Below are 23,093 nucleotides of genomic sequence, written 5' to 3'. Positions count from 1 at the left end.
ATACACATGTATGGCTTGAATCCTTCATGGAATTAGTGGGGTTAGGCTTCAAGAAAGGCTTTCTCTTTCTAAGCTCTCTGCCTTGCCTAGTCTTTCAGGTAAGAAGTCTGAGAAGACACCATAACATCTTGGGATGAAAATAAACTGACAACAAAAAAATCCCCTCTCCAATCTTGTCTATAAGAAGCAACTAACAGCCAAAGTGAAAATTAAGTTTTGAAGCTTCTTTTTTAATAATAAAAAATTAGAATCCATCAATATGTACACAGCACTATCATTCATGTATGGTGTCTTGTATTAAAAGATAATCTTTTCTATATGCAGTAGTGCCTCCATCTCCATCTAGAGACTGGTATTAAATTCTGCTTTTTGATGTTAAGCACAACTTCCATTTCAACTTTAAAGAATAATTAGTCATAACAGACGGCATTTTAAGGCTTAAAGGTCAAACAAATATTATTTTCAACTACTGAGAAAGTTGCTTTCCTAGTTTTGTTTCCAAACTAGAATTTCTAAAATTACTTTCCTGATTCTTTTAGAACACAGCATGGAAATTCAAGGACTCGAGGATGATATGTTAAATCTCAGTGGAACTGGATTCTTCCTGCAAAAGTCAGGTATATAGAAAAGTAGACTTATCATAAAAACTTAAAAGTCCACCTTAACTAAAGAGGCAGGTTTTTACCAACAGAGTACTATGTTTTCTAAAAACATGCTTTTACATTGTTCCAGGTTATTTGCAGTATGTGCTGAAGAAATCTAATGAACTTTGGAAAGATCACTTCAAGTGTCTAATGAACTTTACAAATATCACCTTAAGGAGAAGCACATAGCACATTTAATGAAAATATTAACAAAGTTTGTTAGTAAGCAAGGCCAACAGTAAAGGCTGCTAGGTTTACAGAAGTCACTTATGACTAACAACAAATAGGCTTTCCCCACCCCCCTTCACTTCCACTCTGCTAATATGGTTACACTGTCAGGAATTTCTATAAACAAATCAAATTGAAAAATTGCTTCAGTTACATTGTAGGGCACTGCAATGAAAAACAAAAGGCAAGAGCCAAGTTGTTACAAAAGAAAGAATAGCAGAAATATTAAATTTTCTGTTGTCACCTATTTTACTGAAAATACTACCACTGGCATGTATGTATAGAGAAATTACACAATCTCAGGAATTGTTCTCTTTTCAAAGTTACAGGTCAGTTAGAAAAACATTATAAGCAGCCAAACATACAGAACACAACAAGAACACTGAGAAATAAATAAAAAAAGAAATTTAAAAACTACTTAAAATGTTTAGCCTACCTTTCCAACAGCAGCAGCCACTCTGTTGGTCTCCCCTGCTCTTTGCTTTCATTGCAGTGTCCAGCATTATGGCTGAAGGAATAGAGTACAGCAGAACCCTGCTAATTTACCTTACTAATTCATAATTTGCACACAAAAAATTTTGCCACTTTCCCAACTTCTTAGGCAAAATAAAATTGAAAACCCTGTAGAGAAGGCTTCTACCACTCAAACTGCATCATATTAATTAATATGTTACACAATATTAATTAGTACATTATTCACTATTACCATCGAAATGTAAACTAAACTAGTTTAATAAAGAAATACACGTTTCTTTAAAACATCATCGTGTACCACAGCACTGACTTGTGCATTTTCAAGCTTTGAAAGTAGCAAAAGGGCTGCCTGCCAGTGAATTAGGGAGGCTCTACCGTCCTTAAAATTGTAATGTCTTCATTGATATGCTTTTATCTACAATTTTCTTCAGAGTGCATCACATGGGAATACAGCAACTACATTTAACTACGTCCTGTTATGTTCTATAATTAGTGTCCTATCACTGCTTTCATCATTCAGACTTTCTCTTTCAGATTATATATCAAGTTTAGTGACTGACTTTTTTGTCCTGCATCATTTTTCTTTTAATGCAATACACAGTACCAAGTGAAATTCAGCTGCAAGGTATCACTCTGATATTTAATGAAAACTGACACATTGGTTGATTTTCCAAACAAACAAACAAAAAAAAAAAAAAATCATAGACTACACTTCTGCCTCAAGCCAAAAATCAGAAACCTTATTCACCTCCAACTGCCAGTCTTCTAATATAATGAATCAATCACATGGCATTTCTGATCTGGGATGATGTTTGTCAAGTTTAGATCAGTTACAAGTTCAATGCAACTCCCATACTTCTCCAGAAAAAAAAAAAAAAAAAAAAAAGAAGACAGCATATTACCACATTCAATTAATCAAATTGACAACTGTGAAAAAAATCTTACTGATCTGACATCCCCACATGAATTGGTAAATTGTCGTGCCAAGCCAAAATCCAGCATATAACACTTCCTACAGGTGCTAGGAAAGCGTCCCATTGCGAAGTTAGACTAGAAAGAAAAACAAATACAGGTAGGTATATAGGTACACACAGACATTTCAATATGAGCAGATATTAAGACAGTAACACAGTCATGGATAACCCACACTGTACTTCTGGATCCTTCCTCCCATAATTTAAGTTGTACTAAACTCCCATTGAAGAAAACGTCGTTAAGAAAATTAGATGTAAGCCCTGGCACGTCTGAAAAGCAGCCTACATAGTCCAAAGAGATTGCCTTCTTTCTTCATCACTTGGAGTCTATTATTTATTAACAAGAATTTTCCAATCATGTCAGTTTTTAAAAAATGTCCAAATCAGAATCTATCAATCTAGGAGCTAAGAAGTTCATCTAAAGTGATATCATATATCTAAAATAGAGGATAATGGCTGAAAATTGTCTTTTCCTTTTCACGGGAGGGTGAAGAACCAAGTTTTAAAAATTCAAATAAAATAAAGTTTTTAAAAAACTCACCCCCCCAAAAAAACCCCAGCACCAACCAGCAAACCCCACAGAATAAAACAGTGAGGAGAGTCAGAGAGGCAATTCCTCCTGAAAATCTCCAGTAAATTTTCTTATTTGCCTCTACAGATTAATATCCCACATTAGCCCCTTAAAAAAAAAAAATTCTTCAACACTGCTCCTTTATGAGGTTTTAACACATTGGATGAATCAGTTTGAATCTCTCCCCAGCAAATCCCCTTAAAAAGGACTGTTTGATATTAAAAAACACAAAAAAGATAAAGCTAAAACCCAATTCTGTGAATTGGAATTGAAACTACCCATCTGAGGAAGCCACAAGCTTATCACAATTAAGTCTAGAAAAACTACTTTCCTTTTTCCATTAAGTGAAACAGCAGTACTGTTCTAAATAAATCTGAAAGTCACAGTTGCTTCAGTGACAAAGGCTAAGGGTGAAAACAAACTGAAACCACAAATTGAAATGAGTGTGATCAACGTTATTTTTAAATGGAACAGGATTTCAGCACTGCCCAGTTCATCACATGCAGCACCCATCTAGAAGATGCATGCTTAAAAATGAAATGGACTTGTATTTTCAAGCCAGGAAAGCTGCATCCTAGAAAGGAATCGTGCCTTCTTTTGCATGTGAAGTCACAACAATAACTCCTAACAGGGAAGAAAAAATGACTTTGTTTATGAATCTAATATACCACCTCACTCTGCTGTTTATCCCAGAGTAACATGTAAGTTTTCTAGGATTTTTTTCCATGCCCTAACAGCATTCTCCATTTCCATCCTATACAAGTCCACAGGCTCCAAGATACAGCTAGATAACAAGATGTGTCCTCAACCCATCCTGCCAGCCATAAAGGAACACATTTCCCATTCAAAAAACTGTTTTCATCATTAAAATCTTGCGCTCCAGCTAACTCCTCTTCACCTATTTCACTTGACATTCACTGCCTCTGCAGTGTCCTTTTCCTATTAAATGAAGTCTTGGGGATTGGTCAGGGAGAATACAAGTTTTACAAAAAGGTGCTAGGAAGAAGTGACGAAATTAAAATTCCCAAATGCACCACCAAAACTTATCAAGAGGCTTTATTTTAACAACATCCAGCTGACGGGAAATTTAGCTATATATGCCAGATATAAACCAGACGTATTTGCATCAATTAGGAAACACAAGATTTGCTTATTTTTTCTCATTTATAAACTGTGAAAGTTCAGAGTTCTAATGATTTTTTTTTTTTAATATAGAACAGTATTAAAAATAGCTGATGGCAATTTCAGGAATAAATCCAAAGAAAACCAAAAAAGCCTAATAAGAACAAGAGTGTGATGCTATCAGGAAGGCACTGTCCTCATGACATTTGGACAACGCTCATTTCATTAGAATTGCACAGTTTAAAAAATGGAGCAGTTTTCTCTTAATGGTCTTTCTTGTTAGTTATAAACATATCAAAGAATGCTATTGAACAGTTTATAAATACACCCTACATTAACTAATAGAAAAAAAATCTGCCCAATCTATGAATAAATATGCAATTTTCTGTCCCTTCTCCTTTTTTTCATTTTAACATCCAATGTAGAACCTCTTCTTCTTTATGGAGCCATCTCATGACCCCATATCACTTGCCCATTTTGATTTAATGGGTGGACTTACTGGTTTTATGTCCCTGTGCAGGAATCCCACAGAATGAATACTTTCAATAGATTCCAAAATCTGCTTCCCAAGCCGCAGAGTGGTGCTAATGGTGAATGTCCCTCGAGACTGGCTGCGACGCAGGTCTGCCAAGTTCCGACCCTGAGCAAATTGAAGGACATTTTCTTTAAAAAAAAAAAAAAAAAGCAACACCACAAAGACTCACAGCATAAAGTCCTCCTACTTTTTATTTAGCTGTTTATAGTTAGCCACAGAATACTCTCTTTTTGAGATTCAAGGAGAACACCTCTCACCTAAGTGTAATGAGCCTATGTCCCCAAGCATCTCCAAAATTAAACTCAGAATCTATTTTTTAAAACATGAATCTCAGTATCTTTCTACTCCTAAATAACATGGAGCAAGCTTACCTGTATTACAAGACTACCTCATACACTATTAGTTCATGTTGTTTCTCTGTCAAAACTGTAAAAAGACTACTGAGAAAACGCTCACAGAGACTTCTTTCCACTCACCTCTTTAAGCACAAGTATTTTATTTAATTATACAGTATATATTAGATGACAAATATACTATGCAGGACATCATAGAACTATTGGTCTGTCATAAGAATGGATGACCAACAGTGTGAACTAGATCACACTTCTTTTTCAGTTATTCATATTCACCAAGATGATAAAGGGCAATAATCCCATAACTAAGTGCTAATCACTGATTTTATTCCTTTTCACAGGAACAAATCATTCAATAAAGTGCATTGCTTTCTTTTGCTTGCAAAAGGTATTTTTTAACTTTTATCAAAAGAGCCATCAAAATACACAAACTTCTATATCCTATTTTAGACTATCTACAAGTGAAGACTTCAAAGGAATGTGAATTATCTCAGAAGACACCACAGTTCACACTTTCAATAGCCAGATCTTTCAAAGGGTGCAAGCTTTCCCCTTTCTGAGAAAATTATGGAAAGGATATCAAAGGATAAAGATAGAAAGATATGCTCCATTTAGGTTTACTCACTACTATGCGTTTAAAATATTTGTGTTATTGTTTTCTAATTTGTAGAAATACCAAATTCATTGGTATTTGGTGAATAAACCAAAACACACAAGCAAACTTTGAGGTCTGATACACTGACCTGCAACTGCATGACCACATAGTTAAATCTGTCATTCCTTCCACATCCAATGAATTTACAGACATGATCTTCTCCTGAGGAAAAAAAAAAAGCAGCAAATTCGCCTTTAAATGCCTAGAAAATTACTGGAAGAGATAGTTATATTTCTTTAGAGATGTTTCATCAACCAAGCCACCCAACAGCTGTAAAAAACATCAGTTCTACCCCCAATTAAATAGAAGTTTTCTGCCATAAAATATGCAGCCCAACCACAGCTATTATCACTCTTCCATAAGAAAACACGTATGGCAACAAGAAGCCTAAACGTCCACACATTTAGACTGGAAAGAGGTATTTTCATCTTCCTCTTTTCCCATCAACTGCAGCTGCTGCCATGAAAGAACACAGTAGTAGTTACCTGAGGGTCATGTACTCAGAGCTCCGTCAGAACCCGAAATTTGGCCTTGCAGCTTCTGAATATAAATGCTAAGCTCTAAGTGTCACTGGTTTTCCTCCACTTTTTCCTTCTACCCTTTTATTTAAGTAAAGCAGGCAATGTTACAGACATGATAATCTTATGGAGAAAAAGGATTGCTTCAATTTGTCAAGATGAAGTTTTGATATATTCATTGCTGTAGTTCCCAGTTAATGAAGTCTCATCTTTATTCATTTTACAGCCACTGTGGGTACAGTGAAGGAATATCTTCAGAGAAATATATATTTATCAGACTTCATCTGACAAATTCAGTAAATGTCCAAAATTTGGCTTGGTCAGAGAAACCACATTTTAACTGGAGCAGCAACTCCAGTTGTGAGGAAAATTCTTTGGAAATGAACTTTTATAAAAATCTGAGGAGAGGATAAATGACCGAAGTAGGGCTTACACTCCTTATTCAAGAAGCCTGATGTTCCATCACTCCAGCATGGCAGTATACACCTACTACAACTCTGCAGATACCTTCACTTCTTTTTCCCCTCAGCGAGAACACATTAGTTTCTCAATGTGTGAGCCACGTGGCTGGGGAGCAGGGGGCAAAGAGGATGGTAATAGGATGGAGTGAACAACTACACTCTTGAAAAGCTTTTTAGGGAGGGTACCAAGCGTATGTGCCATTCCCCAGATGCAGCATATCACTACAGCTAGCTTTTCAGCCTACACCAGACACAACCTATCACTAAATTATGCTAGAGAGCTGTAAATGAGTGAGGGGAAGCCTGTGAGGTTGTGAGAGACGGAAACCAACTGAGTGAGTCTCACTCTCACCAAGTGAGATGTGATAAATCTGTCTTCTCCCATGTGACTGCAGGAACAGATGGACTAACAACATGATTAAACAAAACAACCATCTGTTGCAGCAGATTTCTTTTTTTTATATATAAATAAAAAGAAACCAAAACAAAAACAGACCTTAAAGAGTTAAAGGGTATTCTGACAACAATAATTAGAAGACAGGATCATTGGCAGGAAGGAAAAGTCAAAGATGCAATTGATTAAGCTGTAATTAACAGCCATATCAGTGAACATATTCCTCCTTGATAATCAAGAGAAAAGTCATACAACTGCTCACATATTTAAGCATGTTTTGCTAGACCAGGGTCTTAAAAGATCTTTGAAGTTTTTCATCATTCACTGTTCTACATACCTTCAGAGACTGGACTCATTTCACCCCCAGGATAAATGACCACACTGGTTTAGTTTTCAAAATTTCTGAAAGCAACACTAATAAAAATCAGGATGCCCCTGCACTTCTGCCAACAGCCCTTAGCACTTCTTTGAAATAATTTTCTAATTCAGAAGCACTCAAAAGTGTGCTCATCACCTTGAGAAGGCACCTAGCTCTAGTATGAATTGGAAGAACTGTTTTGCTGGATTGAGATATATTACACCTGCTTATTTAATTCTTTCCTCAGAGCCTGTTTCTTCATAGTTTTCCCAGAAATAATTAACAATATATAATACATATTTTTATTTAAAAACACAAAAAATCCACCCAGCTCCACAAATCAAGAATCACAGAATCACAGGGGTTGGAAGGGACCTCCAGAGATCATTGGGTCCAACCCCCCCTGCCAAAGCAGCTCCCCAGCTCATATTGCACAGGTCGGCATCCAGACAGGTCTGGAATCTCTCCAGAGAAGGAGACTCCACACCCCCTGGGCAGCCTGTCCCAGGGCTCCCTCACCCTCACTGGGGAAAAGTTCTTCCACATGTTGGTGCGGAACTCCCTGTGCTCCAACTTGCAGCCATTGCCCCTTGTCCTGTCCCCACAGACACTGAGCTGAACAGTCCCAGCTCACTCAGCCTTTCCTCACAGGGGAGATGCTCCAGGCCCTTAATCATCTTCGTAGCCTCCTCTGGACTCTTTCCAGGACATCCCCGTCTTTTTTAAAGAAGAGAGAATTCTGCATGACAGTCTCAGCTGACTGTCTCTCATTACAAACATTCACAGGCCAAACTTTCCAAATATTTGCAATAAAAAGGATTTTCATGACAATTACATTCCTTCCTCTGATTTACATCCAAGGTAACTACAACACATTGAATGTAAGAGAACATAAGCCCTTTGAGAAAAGGACAATAATTACATACATACATATCTAAATATACTTACACACACACACCAAAAATGGCTACAAGAACAAGATAAAAGCTGGTCTTGGAGGATATATGCTATTATAAGATTGATATAAAAATATCCTTAGAGAGCTGTTTACAATTACACCTGCTCTGAATCTGCATGAAAAAACCCAACCTTGTCAAAATTAAGAGAGATTTCTTCATGATAAATGAAGTGTTTAAAAAATATTCCTCAAAAAGCAATAATAAAGTTGTTTTCTACTTCCCTTTTTTATCCATTTTACTTGATTTTTCTCCCTGCTTTAAATTTTTAGCTCTTGCAGATTGAAAGCTTGGGAAGGTTGAAAAATTGCTGCAAATGCCTCCCAGGCACCCAGATTTTATGTAAAACATAAAATGGTCTCTACAATAATCTTATTTAACAAAAATATTTCATGTATGGATAAAAAACATGCACATGTGCAAACTGTAAATCTCAATATATGCAAAAGGGTCCCTCTCGACCCATCTCTCCATGTAGTCACTTTCCCCATCATCTACAACGTTCCGTACATTAAACCAGCGCAGTTACACTGCACAGCAGAACTCGCACAGCAATGTCTCAAGGACACCTCGTGTTACTCTCATGGAATCGCCAACCAATTTTTTCTTGGGGTTTTGGTTTGGTTTGTGGGTTTTTTTAAACTGTGTAACTCATTAATAAGAGATAAAAATAAAGGAATAATACTCAGATTGTTTTCTCATAAGGAAGGTCGTTAAGAAAACTCCTTCTCAAGATCTCACACAAACTCAGGGTTTCAGTTACATAAAAAAATTCTATTTATTGATTTATCAGAAAAGTGTATGGAGAAAATAAATAATTGAAAGACCTTTATTTGGACTATTATTTGAATTATTTGCCTCAGTGGATTCGTTGTTCAGGTGTTTCACTACCCTGTTTTTTCATCTAGACAGCATTTCCCATGATTCAGCAGAACCAGAGACACTTCTGCAGGAAGACTTGTGTTGTTAAAGGAATTATAATTCTAAAGGAACATTGATGGAATTACATTTCTAAAGGAAGACTGATACGAAAATTATAACTTCTATAAGGCCCTATGACAATTATTCAAAATTTTTTTTATTACTACTATTATTTCAGCAAACATTTCTGGGTTTCAGAACACTTTTACTATGAAAAAAGCATTTTTGTAACAACTTAACTTAAACTTCACTATACTTTAATTCACTGTAGATTGTTACAAGGCACTCCAGTTACACAGTCATATACAGGGCCATGTTGTCACAAAAACATTGGCATTACAGTGCTACCAAATTGAAATAAAATATTTGGAATTACCACTATTTTCCTGACTATTTTAGCTGATTGACCTACACCATTTTAAAGACCCTGTTTTTATTAGAATCAAGCTCATGTGTGAAGAAGAAAAAAAAACACTCCTTCAAAAATTAATTCTGAGCATTTAGAAAACCAGGAGTTACAAAATATGTTTCTTTAAAACTCACTACATTTAAGGTAATTTCTTTTAAGAAACCTGACAAATACTTTCATAATTTACAATTAGTAATACTGAAATTTACTTTTCATCTCTGGGCTAGAATCTAAAATTCAAAGAAAGCTGATACGCAGTTCCTGAATCTCCTCGCTCCTCCACTATACAATAATAGATGGTTTTGTGAAATTCTTTAAAATTATATAAACACAGAACAGTTTGTTAACACTATAACATGTGACATGCTTGCCTTCTTAAATCTATAGAGGCTGTCAATTCCTGCTGCAATGTGACCTTTACAGCAGATTAGGCATCACCATATGTCACGCAGACTTGGTTTTATTCAAACTAAGAGTCTGGGAAAATGGTGCTGCTGACAGGGACAGAGATACTATTCAAAATCTTCCAGGTTCATAATATTTTTTTTTAAGAAAAAAGTCACATAACAGTTATGTATTTCTACAAGTTGCAGATTTTAAAATCTGGTTATGTCTATGTGGGATTTGAGATGTTTTCTATTTCAACATTAGAATTATTCTTAGCAATACTTGCAAAGGCAAAGGAATACATTCTTGTTCGGGATGCTGTCTGAAGGACCTGCAAATATTCAATGCCAGATAGTGCAGGAAAAAAGAGAGACCACCATAGAAGGGGAAATAAAAAGCTAACAAAGTACAGAGTGAAAAAGCTATTTCAGTGTGGATCCAGAAAAAAAATAGTTCAGCATAAATTTTGCAACAATTTCAACTTCTTTCTTGTTTATTTTCATGTCATCCTGTTTCCAAAAAAAATGTTTCACTGTAGCAAAACTTTCAGAAGTTGTAAGAGTTTCTATTCCACTCTTAATATCCATTTAGCAATAACCTGCACAAGGGAAAAGGGGCAAATGGGGAATGACCTCAAGTTGGAGCACAGGAAGTTCCACACCAATATGTGAAAGAACTTTTCCACAGTGAGGGTGACAGAGCCCTAGGACAGGCTGCCCAGGAGGTGTGGAGTCTCCGCCTCTCGAGAGATTCCAGCCCCGTCTGGACGACTATCTGTGCAATATGAGCTAAAGAGCTACTTTGGCAGGGGGTTTGGACCCGATGATCTCTGGAGGTCCCTTCCAACCCCTGTGATTCTGTGAAAAGCAGAGTGTGTCTCTTTCAGCGAGGTTGGAACTAGAGGATCTTTAACATCCCTTCCAACCCAAACCAGTCTGTGATACAATTTTATGAATATTTACTGACTAAACAGAGATTATCATGATATTTTTAAGAAGATACACTGACATTCTACTTCTGGCATATCCAGGATACAGCCCTACCTTGCAATTTCTTCAACACAGCAACTTCCATTTTCAGAACTTGCTTTGGCTGCTGAGCTGATTCGACCTTCAGTGCAACGTTTTCCCGAGTAAGCAAGTCCAGTGCATCGTAAATTTCTCCAAATCCTCCACCTCCTATTTTCCTCAGCTACAATGAGGAATAAAAGAACAAAACCCAGCTTTAAAACAGGGGAGAAGAAAGGAAACATCAATACGTCTTTGTACTGCCTGCCACGCTGCAGGCACTGCAGTGTATTATCCAAATAGATATTTTGAAATCACATAATCATATCCTTCAGTATGTAAAAGAGCTACTGAATAATCTACAAAGGTATCGTTAAACACAGTTTGGGAGAGGATCTAGGAAAACAAGTTAATACACCTGATACCCATCTGCACTGAGCTGCTTGTATTTAATAGAACAGAAGAGCATGTTAGCATTCCCAGCGTGAATCTGAGCAAAGTCAGCATGCTGAATAAAGCCTTTCCTCAAATAGAAGCATACTACCCAGAGAGCTGCAAAAGAAATACATGGTGACATTTTAAAAATATGATAGCTTTTTGTTTTTTTTCAGGAACACACACAGTGAATCCCAAAGTTCTCAGGCTTACTGAAAAGGGACAACATTTTCTACTATATGCAGTAACTTACATGTAACAGCTACATCGTAAATGATAAGATGTGGTTAAGATGATCTTTGATTGTTGTGCTGGTTTTGGCTGGGATAAAGTTGATTTTCTTCATAGTAACTAGTAGAAGGCTATGTTTTGGGTCTGTGCTGAATGCAGTATGGATAACATAGGGGTGTTTCAGTTACTGCTGAGCAGGCTAACTTAGAGCCGAGGCCTTTTCTGCTCCTCCCATCGTCCCACCAGCAGGATGGCTGGGGGCTCACAAGGAGTTGGGAGGGGACACGGCCAGGATAGCTGACCTCAACTGATCAAAGGGATATCCCATACTGTAAGGCATCACGCTCAGCATATAAAGCTGGGAGAAGAGGGAAGGTGGGATGTTGGGAGTGATGGTGTTTGTATTCCCAAGTAACCATAAAGCATGAAGGAGACCTGCTGTCCTGGAGATGGCTGAAAACCTGCCTGCCCATGGGAAGTGGGGCATGCATTCCTTGGTTTGCTTTGCTTGCACGTGTGGTTTTTGCTTTACCTATTAAACCATCTTTATCTCAACCCATCAGTTTTCTCACTTTTACTCTTTTGATACTTTCCCCCAAACCACTGGGGGAGGACGAGCAAGTGGCTAGGTGGTGCTTAGTTGCCAGATGGTGTGAAACCACAATAAATCTTTATTTTAAGTGGTTCTCACGGTTCACAAACACTGGTTTTATTACCAAACATAGTAAAGAAACTTGTACCACTGAAAGTTTCATCCCTGTTACGAAGAAGTAAAAAAAAGTTCCTAGTGTATTAATTAGTTTGCACAAAATTCAGAGCAAATACCAATAGCTGTGTTTTCACTCTGCTTTAAACGTGAACAGAGATTTGTCTGGTTTTCACTATTGAAAATGTTAATGTTATTTCATGTGACGCTTTCATATGGTGATCTCCCCCATTACTACCATTCTAAAGCTGAGAAAAGAGGAAAGGAGACAAAAAGAACTTAGCCTAAGCAACACAAAATGTTGTACTTTTACTGTATTTTACCCTGAAAGAACCAACATGTTTTTCTCAGTGTCATCTGAAAGCATACAGTTGCTAAGGTTATATGACTACACAGTTTTATGTATCATCTAAACATTACAAGGATCTAGAATGCAGCAATATGCTGACCTGTCTTCAGAATCTGGAAATAAATCTAATGTTGTCTAATCCAGACAATCAGCCATCTGACTGAGAAGGAACCTAGATCCCCAAGAACAAGGAAGAAGGTAACAGATAAAATACTCATATTATTTACTTGCATTTTTCAAGTCTTAAAACATGAAATTTTAATTCCATATGATTACAATAAAGCTTAGTATTTTATAATGTACTTTCTGTCCTGAAAACCTTTTACCATCACAAGCAACTGCTATTTCAACCCTCTCAAGAGGAGAACATGGTCCAAGATACGTAGTGTTATCTGCATTACTCACTTCAGGCCAATTCATTGCCAGTTTTAAGAAGGTGCCTGGTACATACAGCGCTGCATGTTTTTAGACCTACAGAACTAACTACCGAAATATCTACTTCTACTGCAACACCTGATGTCTGCAAATTCACGTGTTAATTTCTTTGCAATAAGCACACCAGCTACAGCAAACACAATCCCCTCCACAGGCCATATACTATCTCTGAAGCAGCAAAACATGCTTATTACCACCATGGGCTCCAGCCTGTTACTGTTCAACCTACACATTTCAAGAACTTAACAAGTGTTCAAGTACAGAGTATCACAAATAAATCCTGAATAAGAAGTTTGAGTCTGTCCTGGTTTCAGCCAGGATGGAGTTAATTTCCTTTCTAATAGCAGATGGAATGCTGTGTTTGGGAGTTAGGATGAGAGCAGTGCTGATAACACCCTGATGTTTCTAGTTGTTGCCAAGCAATCAAGGACGTTTTCAGTTGTTCATATTTCCCTACTAATGAGAAAGGAGGGGACACAGCCAGGACAGGTGACCCGAACTAGCCAAAGAGAGTATTCCATGCCAATTCCATCATGCTCAGTATAAAGGGGGGTGGTGGGAGGAGGAGCAGGGGTGGCTCCAGGACACGTGGTTTTGGGGATGATCGGGTTCTGGGACGGCTCTGGGTGGCACGGCCTGAGTTGTGGGTTTGGTGAGAAACTGCATTGTGTAGCAACAGTTTTGTGTATTTCATATATTTTTTGCTCTGAAGTCCTGTTATCATTGTTATATTTTATCTTTCTGCTATTCTAGTAAACTATCCTTATCCCAACCCATTGGGGTTTCGGTTTCTTGGGTTTGGTTCTTTTTTTTCCCCTTTCCCTTCCCTTCCCTTCTTGCCTCCCCCCTCCCCAAACTTCCCCCCTTCCTTTTAAAGAACAAGCGACTGCGTGGTGCTCAGCTCTCAGCTGGGGCAAAACCACCACAGAGTCTTCAGCCATGACTTGCTTAAGGTACTACTCTGGTAAGAATCTGAGGTTAACTCTGAAATACTGACAAACTGCTAAGAATAGAAACCTTTCATGTCTGCTCAAATACTCAGTGTAACTTGGTTACATTCAGATGTACTTAGTATATACAGTGTTAGTGTCTACAGAAAGGAAAGAGAATCATCATCTAAATATTGGGGAAAAATGGCAAATTTTAACAGGATTTTATATATATAGATATATATATGGGGGAGTTTTGTTGGGTGGGGGGTTTTCCACTTTAAGGTATGTATGTATCTGTATCTCTCTCAAAGATACAGTTTCATGACTAATTTGGCCATTTTAAGTCTGCACTTTTCCGTTCTGCTCATGGTCTGGTAATGCCATTATCCTGTCTGAGCTCTGAGTTACAACAGGGCTCCAACAGTTAAAGGTAAGACATTGATGGGACAGTAGTTTTCAGCATAAGTACGTACATTTTCAGTTTAGTACAAGCACAACAAAAAGAAAAAGAATGCCTGGTGAAAAAGGTGACAGGGGAAAAGGAAAGAAGCCATACAGCCATCCTCACCACTGCACAAACTTACAGCTTGTTGTGTAACTTCATTTACCAGTTCTGAGAAACAGCCAGACTGAGAAAGACTTTCTCTGAAAGGTGGGGTTTGTCTGCTTGGGTGCTTAAAAGAAGTTTTAAACCAAACAAAATACCCCAATCATAACAGCACACTAATAAACAGATCAATTTCTATTCTCAGACAGAAGTACACCAGAATCATTAACATATACCCAATAGTGATGTTGGTCAATAATTCCAGACACAAACAAACCTCTCTTTGATTGCAGGACAAAATATTTTCCACACCCTTTGTCACTGGGTCACGCACCACATTCAGCAACAAGCCCACATTTTCCTTGCTTGTTTTACTGCCAGTATCGCTGTGTAATCCTGTCCCACGGCTTTTCACATCCCTCATCAGTTTCAACTGCCAGCTGAGCTCTGGCTTTCATATACATTCATCCTAACACACAGGCAACGCCTCTGTATTAAATCCTGGGTAGCCCACCTCTGCTTCTACCTTTCATTCTCTTGTGGTTTGCTTTTGAGTTCCAACAGGAGTTGTCTGCAATCACACCAGCCTCCTGCCACATCTGCTCAACATCTTTTACCTTGAGAAGGACCACATTGCCCTTGTTTACATGTGCACCACTTTCTCCCATTTTGTACATTACTTTCAGGCACCTTCTTCAGCATTTCACACCCCAAACTCATTCTCTCCATTCTCTTTTCCACTCCTCTCTCTTTGTATACTTCAGGTCTAAAGCATGCAATTTCCAACATGGTTTATCTTGGTACTTTTGCTTGCACTGCATTTTGAATGACGTTCTCAAACCCACCAAACAAGTCTCTCCAAGTCAAGATTGTATTAGAAGTTTCAAAGCCAAAAAAGAGAGACAAGAAAATACACTGACAGAGGATAAAAGCCAATGGTAATAATAGATACAGAAACCAGTAGAGAACAGTGGTGTCACAAAGCAAAACCAGTATTTTTTCCATGCTTACTTTTCAAAATACTCACTTTCTGATCACCCTAAAGAAAGCCTAGGTTAAAATTAAATTTAATTGAACATAGTTTTTAAAAAAGTTCATGGCCATAAATTCCAGGTATGTTTACTCAATTGCCAAGACCAAGGTCCTGAACAGCAAGAAAACCTGAGTTTTAGCTGTGTATCATTACATAACTTCCAGAAAGTAGTTTTATGGTGGCTTGGGGGTTTTTTCCCTTTAACTGTTACAACAAAATAACCTCACGCGATCACACTGTAGAGCTGTCATTCTTCAGCAGTTGGAAAAAAGCAGGATATTGGGAGAGTTCCACAAGGAACAATCAGAAATACTACTGATTATTAGGGACAGCACTCATTGTCATCAGAACTTGAAAGTCCACTGGTTTAGATCATCTCACCTTTCTACAAAAGGAACTTTTAAGTACTCTAGTGCTTCAAGAACACTAGCAGAAACCATAAATACTTCATAACCTGAGAAAACAGTATTAATTATAAGTTAATATATGTCAAGCACTAAGGAGTTTCTAAAATTTGCATGCTATTTTCTTCTACTGGCAGACTGTCCTATGGAATCCTAAATTCAGAAAGAAGCGTATTGCTGTAGATGCCACTGAGAAATCCTTAACGTTTGCTGCAGAAGTTTTGAGGAGTTACCCATTGGCAATATTTGGCACTCACTAGTGCTCATTTGGCACCTGTAATACTTCATTTGGAAGATACACAAATTAAAATGTATAATCATATACATAAAATGTATAATCATTCTTCATTATACAAGAATTAAAAACCTGAAGGGAACAGGACTAATTTTGGACACATCAGGCAACTGAATGGTGGTATATTAGTATGCTGTTATCTATTTATAAAGCTATTTTATTCTATTTGATCTGATTCAAGACTATGCTTTCAGTTTTTACTTCACTGCAATAGTAAGATGCAGTGTAAGAAAGTATTTTACAAATACTCACACCCCAAAGATACCCATTTAGGTTCTATGTACATAAAAGGAAACATACAAGTTTCCTACACAAAGCTAGTATGAGGTCCCTGCATTTTTAAATGAAGGACAGGATACAAGATACTTCAAATTATTTTCTCTTTTCAAATTTGAAATGAATGATGAATCTTTATCTTCTATATTCAGTCTCAAGAGTTTTAATTTTAAAATATTGAAATATGGGAGTAATATAAAGGAAAGATGGTGCATATGAGAGTGACTCAGTAGCCATTCACAGCCTACTAAACATGCAGACTCATCTGAAATGTTCTATTATGATGTGGTGCTTTTTTTTTCTTTAAAAAAAATCCACAAGCAAAAAAAAAGCAAGATTTATCAGGGGAATGGAGAAGGACCTATGAGAACTCAGGCTGGTTTTCCCAGCAAAGAGCGTTTCAAATGAACACTATTTCCTTCTAGATGTAAATCAAGGATACAAACACCAAAAGAAATAGTTATTTATAGTAAGGCCAATACTGGCACAATCAAATGGATATAAATCAACCAGAAATAAATCTCTGCTACAAAAGAAACCAAAAATAAGTTCTAATTGGAGGAGCAGCAAGGTCCTAAAACACCTTCCTGTAAGAAGTAACCAATCTCACAATCCCACTACAGTTTCAAGAGAGTGCCTGATTGATTTCCAAACTGGACTGACATAATCACTGACTGATTGGATTTAATATATGAACAGGACTCTCGCAGTTGTGCTCTGAATAGTCAGGATTTAAAAGCCTCCCTAGCTCCTAACCAGAAAAAAAACCCCACCTTAATCCATACCTTAATTTTAAACAAAGTTATGAGAGAAACAAGTGTTTTTAAAGTATTTTAACATTTTTAAGTAAAACACATCAAGAATTGTAAACTAGATCTCAAAGCACAAACCACTACTATTTAAAGTATTGTTTTAAAGAAGAAAAAGTTTTGCCAGAAGGCAGTACTCACCACCTTCCATCTTTCTTTGACCAAGATTCCCACACTGAGGATGTCAGGCTGCTCCCCTCCTCCACTCATTGCAACCTCCTGGTGCGATGGAGCTGCTATGCAAAGTCTATGTCAGTAGAAACCATCCAGATCCCAGGAGTGGCTTCCATTTAACCAGTGACTGCAGAAACAGAGCAGAACATCGTACCTTAATCATTAACAGAACAACATGAAATACAGACCAGTTGTGTTTCTCACCTAGCACATCACCTAGTTTTAGTATCCCATAGTGAATTCTAGCCAAATAACTTCCAGTACAGAAAGAAATTCAAGTATATTATTCAAGCACATTTTTCTTCTTTTTATTTTACCTTCTCTCTCTCAAACCTCAAGCCCAATCTCAAAATAGGACTAATATCAACATTTGCAGAGTTACATTCTGCAGGCAGTTTCAAATTGCTGTAAAGTCATAATTACATTTAAATTTAATAATTCTAATTAATAGTTTAATAATGAATCAGTTAATATTTATTTAGAATAAGCAGCTCAAGGTAATATTAACAAAAAAATGCAAAATTAAAACCAGGTGCTTAAGTTTGAATTGTAACAACCTCTGGCACTGTATACAGACTATTCCACATTTTCAAATGTGTTTCCACATACCTAAGACTACTTATGAAGATGTATGCCTTAAGCATTATTTCTTTAGGTTTATGTCAGGGTTCAAACAGATATAGGAAGAAAATAAATTATCTTGGGCAATTCTAGCAGTTTAATCCCTTAATTTTCTGGCTTCAGGCAATCACTTCTAAATCAAATTTTATATGGTAATATAGAAATTTGTCTTTTAGAGATTAATCCATCCATGATGGCTCCCATCAGCAACTACTATAGCCAATTAAAAGCTTATTTCAACCGTGTGAAGTTTTTCTAGAATTGTGTTTATTTGTTACACTGGTATAATTATGAGTGTAATTCTTTATACAAACTCCCTTATCCAAAGATAAGGCTCTTCAAAAGCATATTTGCTTTGAATTTGTTTCTATTGCTTCCAAAATAGCACAAACTCAAAGCGAAACTCCTTAAATCAATACTCAAATGGTATGCAAAATTGATACAACCATTCTGATGTAAAGTAATAATACGCCCTTCCATGTAGATGAATGCCAAGTTTAGTACTGGGACTAAGTAATGCTGCTTAAAAAAATAACCTGCTACTTAAACTACTTGGCTTTTAAAATAGACATTTGTTTGATATAACGGTGGGATTGTTTTTCTATTTCACATCTGGCTTTCTTGCATTAAATTCTGATATTTACACCAATTCCAAACAAAACAGACCCCTTCTGTAGAAAAATTTATCTGGACTAGTTAAAGATCTAAATTTATATCAAATTAGAGTGGATTACATCCCTATAAAGGAGTGTTCATTCAAAATATGTAGCCTGAATTGGTTTAATTCAAACAAATGATAGGAAAACAAATTAAGCTTGTGTATTCTGAGTAACAGCATCCACCCTGCAATTTAATCAAGTTAAACTAAACCAATTTAAATTCTACCAGTGCTGGTAAATTCTCCCCTGCAGATAAGGTCAAAATTCTAAAGAGAACTGTAGTCATTTAGGTGAACACCCTTAACATTACTAACCACTGACCATAATTACTGGCCTTTCTAACAGAATTACCGTAACGCAGCCAGGAACTAAATAAATCAAAAAGAAAATTAAGTGGCACTAATGAAAGGAAAAACATCTCTTTCCAAAATTACACACTTACAGCATGTACAGTGATTTTTCCCATTGGCTCAAATCTTTGCTTCCTTTTCTACCACTCCCCAGCTATATCAAAAGTAAGTGGTGGTCTTCACTACTAAGTAACATATTTACACCTATATTGGGACTTCATGGGTTGTTTTTTCCCCTGACACCTGCTTGAAAGTGTAATGGAGAAAGCCTTCATCTCCCAAGAGCATAACCTAAATTGGCAAGTAGGATTTTTGCTACAGCTTTCAAACATGAATAAAATTCATCACCTGCAAGAAAAGTAGATGCTCTATCAAAGCAAAGATATGGAAACAGTGGGTTTAGATGTTTTTGTTAATACTGCAATCAGCCTCGAACTGATAGCTGATTTTTAATACATTTCAAATTATAATGTATAGTCACAGCTCTGACAAACATTTCCAAGAGCTATTTATTTGTGGATTCTTGAGCATACTAAAAGAGCTTCAGCACCAGGCTCAGAACTCGGTGATACAATATATTTATCCACAAAACCATCCTATACTTTAAGAATCATCACAGAAGTACCATACAGATTACTGTAGATAACATCTGCAAGGCCAGGGTAACAAAAATCTTCATTTATACACAATTCCTCAACTCTATTCCAATAGAATAATTCTGTGTTAAATCTCTTGTCAATATATATAATTACAAAGCAATAAAATATATTCTAATCAGGAGCCTGGTATTTAAAGCACAAAAAAACCAGGAGCCATTCAACTATCACACACAGGAGGCAAAAGTTCTCTGCTGAGCCCCTGAAGGCAAGGTGCTACGTAATCAACTGCAAGCCTCTATTTTACTTGATAAATGCAAGTTTTCCAAATTTATTGAGGTTAATTTGAAGAATCCTGTTTTCTTCAAGACCACAAAAAAATGTACCAGGAGGATTTAATCACAAATTTCAAGGCCAGAAAGCTTGAAATTAGTCTAAGGCTTTACCTGATCAGGACCCATTTCACCCTCCTCCAGTGAATTACCACATGCTCCAAAGGATGAAAGGTCACTGGTCTTCGCTCACAATATTTTTCAGAACTTGCCTTCCATCACAAGAGGCAGGAATTGCTTTGTTTCAAGGGTTAATCTAATTTTAGTTTTGTTACAGTTTACTTTGTTACAGCTTTGAAAACCAAATTCCATGCCCAGTGATTCAATATCATTTAAGCATCTAAACAACCTTTTAACCTTCTCTAAATTAATAAATTAAGCTATAAGCCCTCCTTCCTATCTCTGGGCCTTTTATGTGTACCTCCTTTGAAAAATCCTCTCCTTGCTTCATGTTCTAGTGGTACAGGCAGCAACACTGAGTTAGACACCAACACTGAATTATACTCAATCATACCAGTACCTTATATAGGGGGGAAAAAAGTATTTAATTGTTTCTTTGTAATAGCAATCTTCTTTCCCTAATTTAAGCCTGAACATGTTTCCTACTTTTACTAAATCAGACCTCTAGCAGATGCTTCCACAGCTCCATGCTTACACTTGGGCACTGCTGCAAGAGTAGGGTTTCTTTGAAGCACAAGCTGATCCAGACTGGGTTTCACTGCTCTTATGCATCCTCCAACCACCTTTACACTGGGTAACTGAAAATCTGTTAATTGTTAGTGTTCTGTAGTGGACAAGTCATCTTTATATTCTTCACCTATTAATAAAAACACATATTCTGGTAGGTGCAATTTAGGTTACAATCACCTACTCCAAATACACGAAGGGGAAAAAAAAAAGGCATTATTGGAGAGGACTACTGAAGTATTTTTGGACAGACAAAACTACGCCTGTATTGGAGGAGGGGTTGTTTTTTTGTTTGTTTGTCTGATATTTTTTACAAAACTGAAACTTGTCTGATTTTTTAATTACTTGAATTCAGATTGTTTGGTCCATTCTAACTTCCACAGATGAACATAAGACTGATAAAAATACACACAGTCCCATTTGTATTGCTGAAAGACAGCCACATGTTGCTGTTTGCCAGCCTACAATGCTGTTAATGTAAAAAGCTCCAGCACGTTCTGTATCCCACCGAAGGAGATGGTTAGTGACATAGGGTTAAGGTGCAAGCTTTCCCTTATTCATTCAATAGATGAATCCTTTACCAGTTTTATAAGTTTCAGTATGGTTATTTTCTGTACAATGGACAGTTCTTGATAATTGTCCTAAAAAAGTCATTTTAATTGTAATGGCTCTCTATATGCATTAACTCATTGGTTTCCTTATCAGACCAGTTTATTAGATCAGAAAAAATGTGTAAGACAACAAAATAATCACAATTAAAGAAAACTAACCCACTGCCAAATTTATTTCCAGGTATAACTAGGACAAGAGAATGACTAGGACAAAGAATGACTACAGACTTTGTTCCATAATGTAAGGCTTTGCCTGTGAACTGATCGCAGGTAAAGGAATGTTAATGCTTATACCCAGAATTAAATACTGCACAAACAGCATCTATTATTTAAAACTCTTCTACCCACTTAACTGCTTTTAACTATAAAACACCCTTGCAAAAGATTTCTTTAATTTACCCCAAACACTAAAAGGTTATTTGTGCAAAACTTCCAGGAAAAAATAAGTCAATTTTATAAAAGCTGATTTCAGCTCAGCAAGCAAAGGCAATCATTTTATGTCGTTTATATGAATGTATATAATTTCTTTAGAAATGGCCCTAACCTGAAGCCAATCTCTGCTTACTGGCCTTTGCAGGTGTTTAAATCCAGATCTAAGGTTGAGAACACAGAACAGGATTTTGGCTGAATGGAGGTACTCTAAGTTTCAGGACAAAGCAACTAAGGGCAAAAGGTTACTTCTGTTCCACAGAAAGGAAAAATGTATGTTCTGTGGGACATATATTCCCCAGGAGATAATATTAGTCTTTTTGCTATTAGGAACTCTCTAGGGTTATTAGGAACTCTATCTGCCTGCCAGCAGATCATTTGAGACACTAAGAAACAAACTGGAATATATCAAAGTTGCCTTTCACTGCTTTTCTTTCTTCTTTTGAGCAGAAGAACTTAAAGGAACAATGAAAAGTTTAACTTGTCAGCATAAAGAGAAAATCAGCACAGGAAATGTTCAAAGGTCCCTTTCTTAGGCTAAGTAACATGTTCAAATTGTAAATTCTAAAGCCAGAAATGTTTAAGAGTGTCTATTTGAACATTTGACCTAGTAAATATATCCTACACTTAAAGCCTGGGTATTTTCTAAATGGATTAATTAGAAGCTGGGGTCCTGAAAATCATCATTCAGCATGTCAATGAGAAAACTAAATTTAAAACTTGGACCTGAGTTTCCAACTGTACTGGTTATGAAGAAAATATTTTTAAAAATTAAACACATTACCAATGCAATTTTGAGTTTTCCTATCTCAAGCTCCTGGGTGCCAAAATACTCATCACCATTCACAGATTCCAGGTGTGAAAAGCTCCCAACTGTCTTGTGTGCTGTTGCCAAGGAGTCGAAATTTCCTTCTGGCAACTTCTGCACCTACAGCTATGTTGTTATTACAAAAGTGGCAATCTTTTCTCAGTTTGAAGACAGAGTTAAAGAGATAACATTTAGTTTCAAGATACCATTGTCATTTTAAAATACACATACTTCAAGCCACCACACTATTCCCAGTTTGCAAAAGAATTCAGCACCAAAATGTCATGAAAACCCAAGTAAGACAAAGTTTATAGAAGAAGCATATGATCGTTTATTAAACCAACTGATACAGGTGACAAAACCCTACAAGTTTTAGTCACACAAACCCCTTTTCAAGTCCAAAATAG

The 23,093-nt window shown here is 36.7% G+C and overlaps 1 protein-coding gene across 1 annotated transcript in view; it reads right to left on the bottom strand.

Annotated features, from left to right (window-relative positions):
• Positions 1-17,629, bottom strand: part of TTBK2 (tau tubulin kinase 2) — a gene marked incomplete at its 5' end in the record, with an annotated part of 62,074 nt that extends 44,445 nt beyond the window's left edge. Inside the window, 5 exons of the mRNA XM_084270377.1 lie at positions 2,292-2,396; positions 4,513-4,653; positions 5,645-5,718; positions 11,004-11,151; positions 17,561-17,629. Of these exons, the coding sequence (XP_084126503.1) occupies positions 2,292-2,396; positions 4,513-4,653; positions 5,645-5,718; positions 11,004-11,151; positions 17,561-17,629 (537 nt within the window). The remainder of the gene's footprint in view (positions 1-2,291; positions 2,397-4,512; positions 4,654-5,644; positions 5,719-11,003; positions 11,152-17,560) is intronic.
• Positions 17,630-23,093: the final 5,464 nt, after the last annotated feature.

This window comes from Gallinula chloropus, assembly GCF_964237585.1.
Source record: "Gallinula chloropus genome assembly, chromosome: 14".
Lineage (NCBI taxonomy): Eukaryota > Metazoa > Chordata > Aves > Gruiformes > Rallidae > Gallinula > Gallinula chloropus.
The sequence above is the reverse complement of the archived record's forward strand: the minus strand, read 5'-3'. Positions and strand labels throughout refer to the sequence as shown.